This window comes from Muntiacus reevesi, chromosome 16 (genome assembly GCF_963930625.1).
Source record: "Muntiacus reevesi chromosome 16, mMunRee1.1, whole genome shotgun sequence".
NCBI classification, from domain to species: domain Eukaryota; kingdom Metazoa; phylum Chordata; class Mammalia; order Artiodactyla; family Cervidae; genus Muntiacus; species Muntiacus reevesi.
Window position 1 is genome coordinate 10,679,128 of NC_089264.1, and position 18,713 is coordinate 10,697,840.

At 37.0% G+C, this 18,713-nt stretch overlaps 1 protein-coding gene across 2 annotated transcripts in view; it reads left to right on the plus strand.

Moving 5' to 3' along the window:
• Window positions 1–18,713, plus strand: part of LOC136148019 (bifunctional heparan sulfate N-deacetylase/N-sulfotransferase 4) — a 256,176-nt gene that overhangs the window by 117,157 nt on the left and 120,306 nt on the right. For both annotated transcript variants that reach the window (XM_065907461.1, XM_065907462.1), the window contains exon 3: window positions 17–171. In XM_065907461.1, coding sequence (XP_065763533.1) covers window positions 17–171 — 155 coding nt within the window. The remainder of the gene's footprint in view (window positions 1–16; window positions 172–18,713) is intronic.

Here is an 18,713-nt window from a genome sequence, read left to right on the forward strand (position 1 = left end):
TTTATACGTTTTACAGGGACTGAAGAGGAGGATGAGGGAGATGACCTTTTGCTTCGCTCTGTGGATGAGTTCTGGTGGTTTCCTCACATGTGGAGCCATATGCAGCCCCACCTCTTCCACAATGAGTCATCCTTAGTTGAGCAGATGATTCTCAACAAGGAATTTGCACTGGTGAGTACCTTTTATTGAAGTATTTTTCAAACTATGAATTGTGATATATTACTGGGTTGTAGAATCAGCTTATTGGGTTTAATCCAATAGAAATAGAATAGAACAGAAAATACCTGAGTGTGCCACAAGTGTTAGGGCTTCCCCGGTGGCGTTAGTGATAAAGAACCCACCTGCCAATGCAGGAGACACGAGATATGCGGGTTTGATCCCTGGGCCGGGAAGATCCCCTGAAGGCGGGCATGGCAACCCAAGTATTCTTGTCTGGAGAATTCCATGGACAGAGGAGCCTGGCAGGCTACAGTCCATAGGGTTTCAAAGAGTCAGATACAACTGAAGTAATTTATACCACCATAAGTATTAAGTGTACGTACTGCTTTGTATTATTTTGTCCCAAGAATGTGTGTGTACATGTATATGTACTGGGTCGTGATGTGCTATAAAATGTATTCAAAAAATTGATCATTGTAAAAAAGCTACCATCTCCAGTTTTATGAAAGTATTATACCATGATTAGGGAAAATAGTACTGTCTCCATTGTATTCCTTGTTCTTGTTCAGTTGCTAATTCGTGTCCAACTCTTTGTGACTCCATGGACTGCAGCACACCAGGCTTCCCTGTCCTTCACTATCTCCCAGAGTTTGCTCAAACTCATGTTCATTGAGTCAGTGATGCCATCCATGGGATTCTCCAGGCAAGAATACTGGAGTAGGTAGTCATTCTCCCTCCAGGGGATCTTCCCAACCCAGACATTGAACCTGCATTTCTTGCGTCTTCTGCATTGGCAGGTAGGTTCTTTACCATTGTACCACCTAAGTCAGATTTTCATTGTATTCCTAGTACATAATAACTGCCCCCTCAAAACATATTTGCTGCAAGGGTGAATAAATCAGTTCAGTTCAGTTCAGTTGCTCAGTCATGTCTGACTTTTTGAGACCTCATGGACTGCAGAACGCCAGGACTCCCTGTCCATCACCAACTCCCGGAGTTTACCCAAACTCATGTCCATTGAGTCAATGATGCCATCCAACCATCTCATCCTCTGTCATCCCCTTCTCCTCCCACCTTCAATCTTTCCCAGCATCAGGGTTTTTTCAAATGAGTCAGCTCTTTGCATCAGGTGGCCAAAGCATTGGAGTTTCAGCTTCAGCATCAGTCCTTCCAATGAACACCCAGGACTGATCTCCTTTTAGGATGGACTGGTTGGATCTCCTTGCAGTCCGAGGGACTCTCAAGAGTCTTCTCCAACACCACAGTTCAAAAACATCAATTCTTCAGCGCTCAGTTTTCTTTATAGTCCAACACTCACATCCATACATGACTACTGGAAAAACCATGGCCTTGACTACACGGACCTTTTTTGATAAAGTAATGTCTCTACTTTTTAATATGCTGTCTAAGTTGGTCATAGCTTTTCTTCCAAGGAACAAGTGTCTTTTAATTTCATGGCTGCAATCACCATCTGCAGTGATTTTGGAGCCCAAAAAGATAAAGTCTGCCACTGTTTCCCCATCTATTTGCCATGAAGTGATGGGACCAGATGCCATGATCTTAAGTTTTCTGAATGTTGAGCTTTAAGCCAACTTTTTCACTCTCTTCTTTCACTTTCATCAAGAGGTTCTTTAGTTCTTCACTTTCTGCCATAAGGGTGGTGTCATCTGCATGTCTGAGGTTATTGATATTTCTCCTGGCAATCTTGGTTCCAGCTTGTGCTTCTTCCAGCCCAGTGTTTCTCATGATGTACTCTGCATATAAGTTAAAGAAGCAGGGTGACAATATACAGCCTTGATGTACTCCTTTTCCTATTTGGAACCAGTCTGTTGTTCCATGTCCAGTTCTAACTGTTGCTTTCTGACCTGCATACAGGTTTCTCAAGAGGCAGGTCAGGTGATCTGATAGTCCCATCGGTTTCAGAATTTCCACAGTTTATTGTGATCCACACAGTCAAAGGCTTTGGCATAGTCAATAAACCATTAATAGATGTTTTTCTGGAACTCTCTTGCTTTTTCAATGAATAAATAGATAGATAAATTGAGTCCCTGGAACAATGACTCTGGACCAGTGATTCTCAAACCAAGCATGTATCTTTTTCACTTAGAAGACTTTTTAAAACACATATGCTGGACCAAATCCTGGGGTTTCTGATTCAGTAGATTGTCAAACAGGCCTGAGAATTTGAATTTCTGACAAATTTACAGAGGATGCCCTTACTGCTGGAACTGTGCTTTGAGAACCATTGCTCTGAACTAAGAGTTGGTCTACTGTGGCTAATGGGCCAAATTTGGCCTGTTACTTGCTTTATATTGTTCTTGAGCTAAGATAATTTTGTTTGAGTTTTTTGAATTTATGTTTTAAAATGAAAAACAGAGACAATAATATTCTGCTTCATAAAAATTACATACAATTCATGTTTCAATGTCCATAAACAAAGTGTTATTGGAATAGCACCACACTCTTCTCTTTATGCATTTTCTGCAGCTGCTTCTTCATTGCAATGGGAGAGTTGGGTAGCTGCAAAAGAGATTATATGTCCCACAAATTCCACCTCAAATAATCACTATCTGGACCTTTACTGAGAAAGTTTGCCCACCCATGTGCTAGACAGGAAGTAAATCATCTATCCTTTTAACAGTCTACTGAAAGAAATCTTTTCCCCACAAAAACACTCAGAGGCATATTCTCACATCTTCACACAGTGTGGCAGATGGTCACAAGGGGTGTGTGAATCCCCCAGAGGCCCTGGACCCCAGTTAAAACCGCCATCTTAAGGTTTTTTATTTAAAATAAATAGTTTATTTGCACATTGTAATTGCTGATAGATTTCATTTTTTAAAAGTCAAATTGGGAGGCACAAACCCAAGGCCTTATAAGTACTCTAATATTTTATAATAATTATGCCTAACTATTATGTTAATGGATCACCCTTCCTTCCATCTCTAAATCCCAAGACTTCTGTCAGATCTGCACGTAGGATCCTCACTAATAAGTGTGGGAGCCTAAAAAGCAGTTAAGATCATGGACTCAAGCCTGTGTTTGAATCCTGACCTTCCATCAATGGCTGCTTGAACCTAAACAAAAATTACTTAGCCTCTGTGCCTCAGTTTCCCCATCTGTAAAAATGAGAATGATCATGACAACCACCTCATAGGACCACTTCAAGGATCTGTAAAACGTACTTCAAGAGCATACAATCAGCATTCAGTAGTTATTGATCAATTATTATCTTTCTAAATCCAGACAATTATGTGCTTATATCTTACTCTTAAAAAAAAAACAAATATTGTTCAAAATATAGATTTACAAAAGTTTGATCCTCACTTACTTTGGGGGAATGTCTAAAAAATTTTGTGCTGCTTCGTAACATTGGAAAATTAAGTAAATATTCCTTTTTCAAAAAATAAACTTATCTTGAGTAAGCATGCTGAATTTTCTCAGAGCAGTTACCTTGAAAATAAACTGTATTTACCATTTGGCTTGAACCTCCCCCCACCTCATTCTCTCTCTGAAGCTTTGCTTTTTAGGCATGTAGATTATATTTCATAATGGTTGATTTCACCTGTTTGTGTAAAATTTTTTAAAGTCATGCTGAGAGCACTGGGAAAGATTCAGATGTAATTGCTTTGTAATGAAATGTTGAAAGCTATTTAGAGTCCATTCAGCACACGTATTTGTTTAGTCAGTGTGGTTAGAAACTAGACTGAAGCCTATAAATATACTTTGTGAGAAAAAAATCTTATTATATTTTGCATAATCAAAATATAATAACTAAAGTGAAGTCTGTTAAACACACATACTGAAATGACATTGTTCTTTTCCTCTGATGTTGAGTTCAATAAAACTAATCAGGATTCTTCAAGGGGTGACATTAGAACCCCAGTTTTAACTGTAAATATAAGATGACAATATGTGTGTTGTCCAGAGAGTCAGGAAGCATATTTCTTTCTTATTGGATTATTATCTTTCTATATCCAGATGACACTTCAAAACCCTCAACAGTATCGAGATGGGATAGGAGAGTGAAAAGCATTATATTGACAGGCTAAATTTTATCCCTGACTGTTTGTAACATGTCCTAAAAAAACTGGCACCTCATTTAATGTCTTCATGCCTCGGTTTCCTCCCCTGAAATGGTAATGATTCCCTTTTTCACTCTCTAAACTACAGAGCTTTTAGATAATTAATTTATATCAATTCATCTGCCAACCAAAAGCACAGGACCAGATAATCCACTGATCAATTCCAATTCTAAAATTCTGTGATCGTTGATGATATCGGTCTACAAATTTGGAATGAACATCTTGAAATACTCATTTAGCTACAATCGAAGCAATTATGGAAAGGGACTTTCAAACTAAAAGGCCAATTTATATTGAAAAACATCCAAAGTGTTTAAATCTCTTTTTTATTCCATCCTGACATTACTCCCTATTCCTTGGTTTGACCTTGGCTGGCAGAGGTGTGCAGTGCTTTTATCAGTGAAGAACACAACTGTTCTCACAACATTTACAAAAATGATTCACATAACATATTAATAGCTTCATATTGGTATTTAAAAAATTGTTAAACAATCAAACAAAATGGTTTCTTTTGTAGAATTTCTCTGAATTGTTTCTGGATAGAATTTATTTCCTGTTGTAATATGTCTAAAAATCATGAGAAAACCATATTGCAAGACTGTTTCTTTACTATTTTATTGTGTAAGAAGAACTATTATTACTGTAAAGCACCATCATTTCTTAATTCACACACACTTAAGTCTGCAGTATGAATGTGTGTGTGGGCAATGACTTGTATGCCTATGTTGAATCCATGAGCACATGTGTACGTAGTGTGTGTTTGTGTGTGCATTTATATACATATATATATATATATATATATATATATATATACATGTTTAATCCATGAACATATATGCTATGTGAATGTATACATGCATGTGTATGTTTTTATAGAAGGTGTTAGTCTACTGATAGCATAGGCGACCCAAATATAGTCATTGCAAGATACGAGTAAGGTAGTAGGGTGGGAGAAATAATTTTGATTTTTTTTTTCTTTTTACTAAATCATACGTTTTGCTGTCAGCAGATAGAAGTACAGATAGAAATAACACTTCGAAGATGGCAGCAAAAAATTAAGACTAAAGAGAACAAGAATATTCAGCTAATATTAAACTGCTTGAAGAAAAATTACCAAGAAATCATTCCTGAATTAACCCACATCTCCTTTTCAAAGGAGAGAGAGAATACCTGTAGCATAATCCTGAATTATTTATTTCATTCCACAATAGATTTGTGGGGAAAAAGTAAGAAATGGTGGTTTGTTGTTGGAAGTTTTGTATATATATATTCATTAAAATTTCCAAATGAGAGGAGCTTTTTAATTCACTGACAGTAACAAACTGAAAATATCCTAAAGGGAAAAAAGAACACTTCTCCTCTTCAATGGTGACTTTTCAAAAACGCTGTTTTCTTTTTGACATTTTATCAAACAGTCAGAAACCTTATTCATAACTAAATAAGTAAAAGATTCTAGTAAATAAAGGCACAGGTCTTTGAATCTGCTTTTAAAACACTACATGTATTTCTGAACTCTATACAACTTGTTTTCATAAGACACAATATTCCTGATATGAAAAATTCTGACATTAAAATAGTTCTCATAAAAAACCTAAATTCATCAAAGAGCAAATGTGAACAATTACTAAGTGTTGCGGTGACCTGAACATAAAATCAGCTATGTTGAAATTTCAATTAAAAATAAAAGGTGTGTGATAGTGGAATGAATGGCACAGTGAAATAAAACAGAGACAGTCCTGCCTTTCTTTATTAGCTGCTAAACCCGTGTGTTTACTAAATGATGCAGTATATAGCCTTACGCTAAGTCACTTCAGTCCTGACTCTGCAACGCTATGGACTGTAGCCCACCAGGCTTCTCCGTCCTTGGGATTCTACAGGCAAGAAAAATGGAGTGGGATGCCATGCCGTCCTCCAGGGGGTCTTTCTGACTCAGGGGTCGACCCAGAATCTCTTAGGTCTCCTGCATTGGAAGGCGGGTTCTTTACCGCTAGTGCCACCTGGGAAACCCCGCCGGCTGTACTCAGATAATTACAGGAAATGTAGAGAAGGTAATAATATTTAATCAAAAGTAAAACTGTGAACAAACATCAGTTTTTGTTTTGTGGTTGTTGTTTAGTCGTAAGCCATGCCTGACCCTTTTGCGATCCCCATGGACTGCGCATGCCAGGGTGCTCTGTCCATGGGCTTTTCCAGGCAAGAATACTGCAGTGGGTTGCCTTTTCTTCTCCAGGGGATCTCTCTGAACCAGGGATTCCCTGCATCTCCTGCACTGGCAGGAAGGTTCTGTCCATTGAGCCACCAAGGAAGCCCTGATGAAAGTTTACTATGGAGCAAATAGTGTATTTTGTAGCTTTAGTGATGTATAAGGCCGTCTGTATACCCAGCAGAGTAGATGCATGAGTATGGATTTGGATGAACTATAAAGAAGCAAAGCGTCTAGGCATAGAAAAGTTTGAAATATTTTCAGCAATTGCATGAGTTCTTGAGGGATCCTGCAGAACATACCCATGTGGTACAAATTATCCAAGTGAAATACTTCTAATTACTAATGTAATGGGGTGTATTTGTTATCTTTTGCTTCATAACAAATTAGCCAACAACTTAACAACTTAAAACAATGCACACTGATACCAAACAGTTTGTGTGGGTCAGAAAGTTGAATATGACTTAACAAGATCTTGCAGTTCAGGGTCTCTCAAGAGATTTCAACCAAAGTGGCAGCTGGGGCAGCAGTCATTTTGAAGCTCAGCTAGAAAGTGGACCGGCTTTGAATCTCACTCACATGGTTGCCGGTAAGACTTCGGGCCTCCTGAACTCTTAGGCTGTGGACCTGAGTATCTCAGTTGCTGCCTGGTTCCACTCTCGGTTCCTCACCATAAGGGCTCCTCTAGGGGGAACTCATAACAAGCAGGTAGTATGCTTATTTGGGTTCTGTGAATTTCCATATGAATTGTAGGATCAGCTTATCAATCTCTGCACAATGGCTAGCTGGAATTTCAATATGGGTAGCATCAAAGCCATGGATCATTTTGGGAAATACTGTAATCTTAACAATATTAACTCTTCTAACAGGCTGTTTTTCCATTTACTTAAGTGGTCTTTAATTTCTTTCAACAATATTTTATATTTTCAGGGCATATGTTTTGCATTTCTTTTATTAAAAATATTTCTACTTTTTGTATTCTTTTTAATGCTATTGTAAATGGACTTTTTATTAATTTCTTTTCACATTGTTCATTTTTATGTGTAGAAGTACAATTGTTTTTTGTATGTGGATCTTGTAACCTTCAAATTTTCTGCACTCACTTATTAGTTCAAGAGGTTTTTAAAATGGATTCCTCTGGATAGTCTATATGCAAGCTCATGTCATATGTAAGTAAAGATAGTTTTACTTCTTCTCTAATCTGAATACAGTTTATTTTATTGTCTAATTTCCCTGACTAGAGCTTGCAATGTAATGTTGAATAGAAATGGTAAAGCAGATATCCTTGACTTATTCCTGATTTAGAGGAAAAATCCAGTCCTTCACTATTAATCATGATGCTAGTTGTGAACTTTTGAAGATACCCATTATCAAACTGAAGTGTCTATCTACTCCTACTCAGTTGAGTATTTTGATCATAAAAGGCTGTTGGATTTGTCACATTTTTTTGATGTCTATTCAATTGATTGTGGGGTTTTTTTTTTCCTTTTTTATTGTGATTATATATTACATTAATAGATTTTTAGACTTTAAACCAACTTCACATGCTTGTGATAAACCTCAGTTGGCCACAGTGCATGCTTGACATGTGTTGTTGAATTTAACTGCTCAGTATTTTGTTGAAGATTTTGCATCTATGTTCTTAAGGGTATTCTTCAGTAGCTTTCTTTTATTAAGAAATCTTTGTCTGGTTTTGGTATTAAGACAATACCCATACATTCTGATGCACTTAACAGTGTGCCTCATCTCTCTGAGATTCTATTCAATTTTAATTACTTTTTTCCTCTCTCTTCTTCAGATTGCATGATCTCTATCAATGTATCTTTCTTTAAGTTCCTGGGATCTTTCCTGTGCCAGCTTTTCTGTTGAAACCCTTTAATAAACTTTTTATTTTAGTTATTATACTTTTCAATTCCAGAATTTCCACTTGATTCTTTTTTATAATTCATATCTGTTTATTGATATGGAATGAATCGTTGTCATCACACATTCCTTTACTTGTGTAAGTAGGACTTGTTTCTGTTCTTAGAATGCATTTGAAATCATCTGAGCCCTTTAACAGCAGTTTGCATTGCTTACTTTACTTTGCTATCGATGAGTCACACTTTCCAGTTTCTTTGCATATCTTTTAACTTTCTGCTCAAAACTAGACATCTGATTTGGTGACTCTGGTTTTGACCCCAAAGTTCTACTCTTCTAACAAGTCACCACTGACCTCACTCCCTCTAGGCTCTGGAGTTCTGAAATTTGGAGGAGCTTTCCCTACCTCCCATTCTCAACACCACATACACATGCTTAAGAACAAACTAGAAAGGCATGGGTCAAAGAATATTTTAGTGACTTCACCTTTTGTTAATTCACAAGTTATCCTTGCCGGTACTGAAAAGGAGTTGAGGAGAGAGAAGAAAAGTATTGCCTTTGTCTCTTCTACCTAAAGGTAAATTGTCTATGTTCTAGTCTTATCTTCCACTTCCCCTACTCCTTGCTTCTTAAAGATGAGACTACTTTTATTTTACTGCTTTTATCATACAGTTCAATCTGTGTAATTCACTATCCTAACTCTCCATACCAAAGCTACCATCCTACTTTTAAATTTAAGCCTTGTGATAGAAATGCAGCTATAATTGTTGATAATTTCCCCTGATAAGCTAGAATTTCTAGACTAGGTTTCCAAATTAAAACCCACTGTATTTTTGGAAAGAATTTTTTGTATCAGTATTTACTCCTAAAGCAGGCAAAATGCATATATTTTTAAGTTTGAAAAAAGCATTAAATAAGAAAATCAAATATTAATGGCATTTCCTTGGAAGACAGAACAAATGTTAAGTAAATGGAATATTTGTATAATCTTGAATATCTTTATTTAATTATACTTACTGGAAACCTGTAATGAGCAAAATGGCGTCAGACAGAAGAAAATACTAAAAATCACAGTGGGAAGTTTATAGAACACCAGCCAGCAAGCTTGAGGCTCATTATATAAGCATTTAAATGACTTTGTTACTGAGTATAGAACATTTATTTATAGATGGCATTTTCTAGCTGTTTAAAATTATTTTCATATATCTATGTGGTCAGTAAAGATATCCTCTCATCATTATGCCTATATATTGTTTTTGCTTTTTATATTATATATGCATATATTTCTCATATATTTAGAAGTATCATTCACTCCATCACCATATTCCTTTCCTCTGATGGTACTGCCTGTCACAATCCACAATCCTTTGTGCCTTCCTGTTAATACTCTTGTGTTTTATTTACAATAAAAGTGAATATGACTTTGTGTGAAAAAATTGCACACCTATAGATGCAACCTTTAATATATGCTGTATCAAGATGGAATATTATGTTACATTCACAGTGAGTGAGCTATTCACTTGTCACTGAAAATCTTCAGCATTTGAGTGCTTTACTGTTTTAACCATTGCAGAGAGTAACCTTTTAAAATACATAACTTACCACTTTTAAATTGATAAATGTGTACTAAGTATTATGTCACATTTTTCATGATGTCTAAAAGTTTTCATGTTGATTCAGATGATTTTACTATACTCTGTTCTTGCTGTGTTCTCAGAGTCAATTGCGATTATGTGGATTGTTTGTTCCTAAACTATGTTCATAGAATTTTTTGAATTCTTGTGTCTACTTTTTCTAGTTTTCCAGTCTATGGTTTGTAATATCAGTCACTTTCTCTTCTAGCCATTGTCATACTATCTGGGTCTAGCAGCCAGGTTGCCATTTCAATAAAATGAAGTAGTCAAACTAGATGACCACTGAAGCCCTGACGTCTCTAAAATTATATGAACTTGAATTGCCCTCAGCTTTGAAATCAGAGTAGGCTTCTTAGTCTTGCTTCTCAAGTAAAAATGAAAGTTCTCAATTTCACAAATTCAGAAACTGAGTTCATACATGACATGTGCTTGGTCGCACAGATAATCCACATTCTGCCTTGGGGTACCTAATTCAATGCTCTTTCAGTTGCACCAATAGCAACCCAAGCAAGAGCGGATGATTTGTGGGAGAACCAGACGGTATCTCTCTAAGGTAAAATAAACCAATTTGTGTGCCCTGTTTTCCTAACGGCTTTTTGTTAATCATGTGTGTGTGCTCTGTGCTAATTTGCTTCAGTCGTGTCTGACTCTGTGTGACCCTATGGACTGTAGCCCGCCAGGCTCCTCTGTCCATGGGATTCGCCAGGCAAGAATCCTGGAGTGGGTTGCCATGCCCTCCTCCAAGGGATCTTTCTGACCAAGGTAATGAGTGTGACCTCTGCAAAGTTGAATAATTGTTGAAGAACCCAGACCTATCTCCTTTACTGAGAGTAGATGTTATTATACAAAATTTCAAAGATTAATATGGAAATTTTAGTGTATTAATGGCATAATGACCAATGTATTGCATAACAAGCAAAAACATTTTGACTTCTTACCCATTGACAGCAGGTAGCTTTTTTACTCATTACAGTTGGATGATACTATTTAATAAAGTTCTAGTTAGTTTATAAAAGGAGCCACTAAGATTCTCAATTTCTGTTTTCACCAAACCTATGACATAAAGAATAGGAAAACTTTTTGCCAGGAAATTCCAATTGGTTTTTCACTAGCTGTTAATATTCATATTGCTGAGTAATGGATTTAGGGAAAAGGAGTGACTTTTCTTGTCATGGTCAGTCCTTGATTTGCCAGTGTAGTATTGACAGGTAGATGAAACAATTTCCCTTAGACAGAAAATTTCTGCAATACATATTTATCTATTTGATATTTTTAGCAGAGGGCACCATTAGATACCTCCGTCCCCCATATTCCTACCTTAGCTGCAACATTTTCTTTCTGTAAAGTGGCTACTTTTTCCTGAACATATTTAAATTCAAAGGAATAAATACCAGCTATAAAATGCACTTTAATATTGAGCAGCAATGGTTGAAGGAGGATGAGCTATTTACATTACGCAGATACATGAACATGAATCTATCAAGGTTTGCATCTGTCTATTCTGAGTATCTTGTTATCATTATTTTTGGTAACTAGAAAATCTTAAATGTCATTCTTTCTGCTTTATGGTTTTTATGTATTTAAATATTTTAAGATTAACTAGAGGAGCTCCAATTCTTTTCAGCTGCTGGTACATATATTAATTGCAACAAAGATTTCCCCTAGGAGGTAAGCTGATGACTGCTTAAAGTAGTTGTTAATATTTAATTTACTTGCTTTAAGGTAAATACATATTTCCTCTAAATATTAAGTTTTATTTATATAATACAGAGCAATAAACTATCCACAAAATACAAAAGAAAAATGCACATTCCTCTGAAGAAAACAAAAAGTTAGTTATTTTTATACATAAACATCTTTTATGACATGAGTTTACCCTATAAAGCCATTACTTAGTTGCCCAGAGTATTAATTAAGCTCATGTGTTTAGCTTCAGACATATCTTGGTTCACATTATATGTCTGCCAATTACTAGATGTGTGTCCTTAGCAAATGACTGAAAATTCCTGTGCTTTAATTTTCAACATGTAAAATGGGGATGATAATAGTTTCTACCTCATAGGTTTCTATGAGGATTAGATGATGTGTGTACATATTCATATGTGTATAATACTAAGCTAAGTGCTTGGCACATAAGTGTTTCAAAAAGTGTTGGTCACCATCACCATCGTTGTTGTAGTTGTTTAGTCACTGAGTAGTGTCCAGTTCTTTGTAACCCCATAAACTCTAGTCCACCAGACTTCTCCGTCCATAAGATTTACTAGGCAAGAGTACTGGATTAGGTTGTCATTTCCTTCTCCGGGGGAGCATCCTGGCTCAGGGATTGAACCCGGGTCTCCTGCACTGCAGGCAGACTCTACCTTCTGAGCCCCCAAGGAAGGGGAAAGTGTATCAAATTTGAATCATAATGATGGACAGCATTTCATGAATCCCTAATTAATGCACATCTAAACCTGCTGTGCCCTTGGAAATAATGAAATTTGTGGAACACAGAATACATTTCTTTTAACTCTTGCCCTTATGAATCTCCAAAAGGAGCATAAAATGTTGAAGAAAGGAAGAAGAAATTGATTTGGTGTCAGAGAGGTTTGAGTTAGGAATTAAGAGAAAATGAGATTGTGTGGTTCTTGTGGGGCCAGAATATGCAGGAGCTTTTCCCCCTGGATCTGAGGGTCTCAGGAACCCTAACTCCAGCTGTACTGATCACTTTTGCTTAGAATGCTATCTTTTGACCTTCCAATTCTCCAGATTCTCTTATCACCTCCCTTAATTAATGTATCCTAATTTACTATGGGCAGGAATCCCTTAGAAGAAATGGAGTAGCCATCATGGTCAACAAAAGAGTCTGAAATGCAGTACTTGGATGCAATCTCAAAAATGACAGAATGATTTCTGTTCATTTCCAAGGCAAACCATTCAGTATCATGGTAATCCAAGCCTATGTCCCAACCAGTAATGCTGAAGAAGCTGAAGTTGAATGGTTCCTTGAAGACATACAAGACCTTTTAGAAGTAACACCCAAAAAAGATGTCCTTTCCATCATAAGGCACTCGAATGCAAAAGTAGGAAGTTAAGAAACAACTGGAGTAACAGGCAAATTTGGTCTTGGAGTACAGAATGAAGCAGAGCAAAGGCTAATAGAGTGTTGCCAAGAGAATGCACTGTTCATAGCAAACACCCTCTTCCAACAACACAAGAGAAGACTCTACACATGGACATCACCAGATAGTCAACACCAAAATAAGATTGATTATATTCTTTATAGCCAAAGATGGAGAAGCTCTATACAGTCAGCAAAAACAAGACCGGGAACTGACTGTGGCTCTGATCATGAACTCCTTATTGCCAAATTCAGACTTAAATTGAAGAAAGTAGGGAAAACCACTAGACCATTCAGGTATGACCTAAATCAAATCCCTTACAATTATACAGTGGAAGTGAGAAATAGATTAAAGGGACTAGATCTGATAGATAGAGAGCCTGACGAACTATGGATGAAAAGGTTTGTGACATTGTACAGGAAACAGGGATCAAGATCATCCCTACGGAAAAGAAATGCAAAAAAGCAAAATGGTTGTCTGAGGAGGCCTTACAAATAGCTGTGAGAAGAAGAGAAATGAAAAGCAAAGGAGTAAAGGAAAGATATTCCCATTTGAATGCAGGGTTCCAAAGAACAGCAAGGAGAGATAAGAAAGCCTTTCTCAGTGATCAATGCAAAGAAATAGAAGAAAACAACAGAATGGGAAAGACTAGAGATCTCTTCAAGAAAATTAGAGACACCAAGGGAGCATTTCACGTAAAGATGAGTTCGATAAAGGACAGAAATGGTATGAACCTAACAGAAACAGAAGATATTAAGAAGAGGTGGCAATAATACACAGAAGAACTTTACAAAAAAGATCTTCACGACCCAGATAATCACAATGGTGTGATCACTCACCTAGAGTCAGACATCCTGGAATGTGAAGTCAAATGGGCCTTAGAAAGCATCACTACAAACAAAGCTAGTGGAGGTGATGGAATTCCAGTTGAGCTATTTCAAATCCTAAGAGATGATGCTGTGAAAGTGCTGCACTCAATATGCCAGCAAATTTGGAAAACTCAGCAGTGGCCACAGGACTGGAAAATGTCAGTTTTCATTCCAATATCAAAGAAAGGCAATCTGAAAGAATGCTCAAACTACCGCACAATTGCACTCATTTCACATGCTAGTAAAGTAATGCTCAAAATTCTCCAAGCCAGGCTTCATCAATACATGAACCGTGAACTCCCAGATGTTCAAGCTGGTTTTAGAAAAGGCAGAGGAAGCAGAGATCAAATTGCCAACATCCACTGGATCATCAAAAAAGCAAGAGAATTCCAGAAAAACATCTATTTATGCTTTATTGACTATGCCAAAGCCTATGACTGTGTGGATCACAATAAACTCTGGAAAATTCTGAAAGAGATGGGAATACCAGACCACCTGACCTGCCTCTTGAGAAGTCTGTGTGCAGGTCAGGAAGCAACAGTTAGAACTGGACATGGAACAACAGACTGGTCCCAAATAGGAAAAGGAGTACGTCAAGGCTGTATATTGTCACCGTGCTTCTTTAACTTATATGCAGAGTATATCATGAGAAACGCTGGGCTGGAAGAAGCACAAGCTGGAATCAAGATTGCCAGGAGAAATATCAATAACCTCAGATATGCAGATGACACCACCCTTATGGCTGAAAAGTGAAGAGGAACTAAAAAGCCTCTTGATGAAAGTGAAGGCAGAGAGCAAAAAAATTGGCTTAAAGCTCAACATTCAGAAAACTAAGATCATGGCATCTGGTCGCATCACTTCATGGGAAATAAATGGGGAAACAGTAGAAACAGTGTCAGACTTTATTTTTGGGGGGCTCCAAAATCACTGCAGATGGTGATTGCAGCCATGAAATTAAAAGACACTTACTTCTTGGAAGGAAAGTTATAACCAACCTAGACAGCATATTAAAAAGCAGAGACATTACTTTGCCAACAAAGGTCCGTCTAGTCAAGGCTATGGTTTTTCCAGTGGTCATGTGTGGATGTGAGAGTTGGATTGTGAGGAAAGCTGAGTGCTGAAAAATTGATGCTTTTGAACTGTGGTGTTGGAGAAGACTCTTGAGAGTCCCTTGGACTGCAAGGAGATCCAACCAGTCCATCCTAAAGGAGATGAGTCCTGGGTGTTCATTGGAAGGACTGATGCTGAAGCTGAAACTCCAATACTTTGGCCACCTGATGCAAAGAACTGACTCATTTGAAAAGACCCTGATGCTGGGATGGATTGGGGGCAGGAGGAGAAGGGGACGACAGAGGATGAGATGGCTGGATGGCATCACCAACTCGATGGACATGAGTTTGAGTAGGCTCCGGGAGTTGGTGATGGACAGGGAGGTCTGGCATGGTGGGATTCATGGGGTCACAAAGAGTCGTACATGACTGAGCAACTGAACTGAACTGAGCTGAACTGAATTTACTGCTCTCCTGTAACCTCCTTGATCAGGCTCTTATGTGCCTTTTATACATAAGATTAGGAAGTGGGCTGCTTAGCAACAAGTCACTGAGAATTCTTATTTCTGCTTTCTGATTTCAGGGTACAGATGTCTTTATTACTTGATCATCACTTCTAAATGCTCTCAGTACCCATTTTTACACTGTTCGTAGTGAATAAAGTCAAAGTGTGATAGTGGAGCCAAAATGTCTAGCTAGAGGGCTGAGTTTTCAGCTTTTATTTAAGGCAGAGAGCATTTACTATAGTTCTGGCCAATTAGATGCAAGACTATGCAGTTGTATGAACTTTCAGGAAAGCAGGTTAGATGTGGCTGACGTTTGCCCTTTTGCACTCTGCCTTTCTTCCTTTCTCTTGCCCAGTATATTGTCTTATTGGCTGGAACTGACACATCCATCTTAAAACTATGAAGGAAAGGCCAAGAGAATCAGAGACCTCACTTCTGGCATTCTTGAACTTCTGAACCAACCACTTATCTCCAGATTTCCAATTACTCAAGAAAAATAAGCTTTTTTTTTTTTTTTTTCAATCCACTGTTTTTTTGTTTTCATTTTTGTTTTTCTGATACAAAGTTTGACCATTTCCTATCCAATGCTTTTCCATTGCATTTTTTCTCATAAGTGATTTTTAGATTTGCCTACATCCAAATTGCCCCCATTTCTAAAATTTGTAGACCCTTCAAAGGAATATTCATATTGAATGCTCTAAATAAGCCTTGACTTCCCCAGTGGCTCAGTGGTAAAAAAAAAAAAAAAAAAAAAATCCTCCTGCAATGCAGGAGCTGCAGAGACTCGAGTTTGATCCCTGGGTCGGGAAGGCCCCCTGGAGGAGGGCATGGCAAACCACTCCAGTATTCTTGTCTGGAGAATCCCATGGACAGAGGAGCCTGGCAGGCTACAGTCTTTAGGGTCGCAAAGAGTCAGACATGACTGAGCAACTTAGCATGCACGTACACAAACATGGCCTAACACTTTTTAAGAAGTGTTGATGGTGAAAATTTTATACTAGTTATCAAACAATTACTAGATAGCAGTTCTATAAGTGAATTCTTAGAATATCCAATAACATCATAATTAGATTTCACTGGCAAATTTTCATTTTTTTGCCTCAATAACCAAAGTTGTTTGCAATTAAGTGATTATGAGCTAATCAAAATCTCAGATTTTTAAGATTTTTTCAAAAATTTAACTCCACTCTACTGAGCATACCCTATTCAGACTGAATAATCCATCGAAAGCATTAATTAACATATGCTTTTCTCTTTTGTTTTTTCAATTTGAAAAATTCATTCAGCTCAATAGTGTTTTTATTTGTTTGTTTGTTTGTTTTTATGTTTCATCTATAGTGGTTGTATGTTCTCATCATTCTGTGATTACCTCTTGAGAGCCAACACTTCAGATCCCTGCAGTCATTTCTCAGTACCCTGAGTAATATGACAATATGAGAAATTGTTTTCAAATACGTTGACAGTGGAAAGAGTTAAAGCCATTTAATAATACATGATAATTGGAGTGCTTGACTGAAGTTGTTTTGAGATGAAAACTGCATTGATACTTTGATTTCCAAATAGGATGCTACTTTAACATGAGGATAAGAAAATGGAAATATAATATTTGGTATGACAACATGTCTACAGTAAAATGGTAATTTAATCATCTTTATAAGGCAGTTACTTAAGTGATGATGATTTGCTTTTTATTATATAGGCACCATTTGTTAACATAAACTTACTTTTTGTCTGATGAAATTTATTTAACAGGCTCATAAAGTTTCCACAGAATTTTAAACAATCACAGATGGAAATTAGTTTAACTCTTAGAGAAGGTACATGATGTCACAGAAGGACAAAATGTTATAATACCCTGTATTTTGGAGATGGGGGAGGAAATTTACAACCAGCGGAATGTCTCATTCTCATACCAAATGTTTAAAGCATTTTTCCAAAAATGCATTAAGCTGACATTAAGGCAAAAAATGACTCCTAAGGGAAATTTCAGCATGACTCAAAAATAATATTAGAAATAAATCCCATTGCTCAGAGTAAGTAATATTTTATGCAAATATATTTCTGCAAAGTGATATGCTTAAATTAATGATTCCAAATCATCAACCATATAATTGTGGGAAACATCCAAAAATTAGGAAATGTGTACAAAATTTTAAAATAAGGGACATTCCACCCAGCTTCAAAAAGAACAAGTTGCTCTTCTCAACTTGTCTAACACACACACACACACACACACACACACACCCCATGGCATTTCACTTAAACCGGTGCTTTATTTCAGGAACATAGATAAGCAGGTAGATTTTCTGTGTTTTGGTTTTTTAATTTTTTTTATAGAAGGATAAAATTTACAGAATTTTGTTGTTTTCTGTCAAACCTCAACATGAATCAGCCATTAGGTATACATATATCCCCTCCATTTTGAACCTTCCTCCCATCTCTCTCCTCATCCCACCCCTCTAGCTTGATAAAGAGTTCCTATTTGAGTTCCCTGAGCAATACACCAAATTCCCATTGGCTATCTATTTTACATATGATGATGTAAATTTCCATGTTACTCTCTCCATACATCTCACCCTCTCTTCCCTTCTCCCCATGTCCATAAGTCTTTTCTCTAAGTCTCTTTCTCCATTGGTGCTCTGTAAATAAGTTCTTCAGTACTATTTTTCTAGATTCCACATATATGTGTTAGAATACAATATTTATCTTTCTCTTTCTGATTCACTTCATTTTGTATAATAGGTTCTAGGTTCATCCACCTCACCAGAACTGACTCAAACGTGTTCCTTTTTATGACTGAGTAATATTCCATTGTGTATATGTACAACGACTTCTCTATCTGTTCATCTATTGATAGATATCTAGGTTGCTTCCACATTCTAGCTATTGTAAATAATGCTGCAACAAAGAGTGGGATACATGTGTCTTTTTCAATTTTGGTTTCCTCAGGGTATATGCCTAGCAGTGGGATTGCTGAGTCATATGGTATATTTATTCCTAGTTTTTTAAGGAATCTCCATACTGTCTTCCATAGTGGCTGTATCAATTTACATTCCCACCAACAGGGCAAGAGTGTTGCACATTCTTTTCTCCACACCCTGTCCAGCATTTATTGTTTGTAGGATTTTTGATGTAGGCCATTCTGACCAGTGTGAAATGGATATCTCATTGTAGTTTTTATTCACATTTCTCTAATAATGAGCAATGTTGAGCATCTTATCATGTGTTTGTTAGTCATCTGTATGTC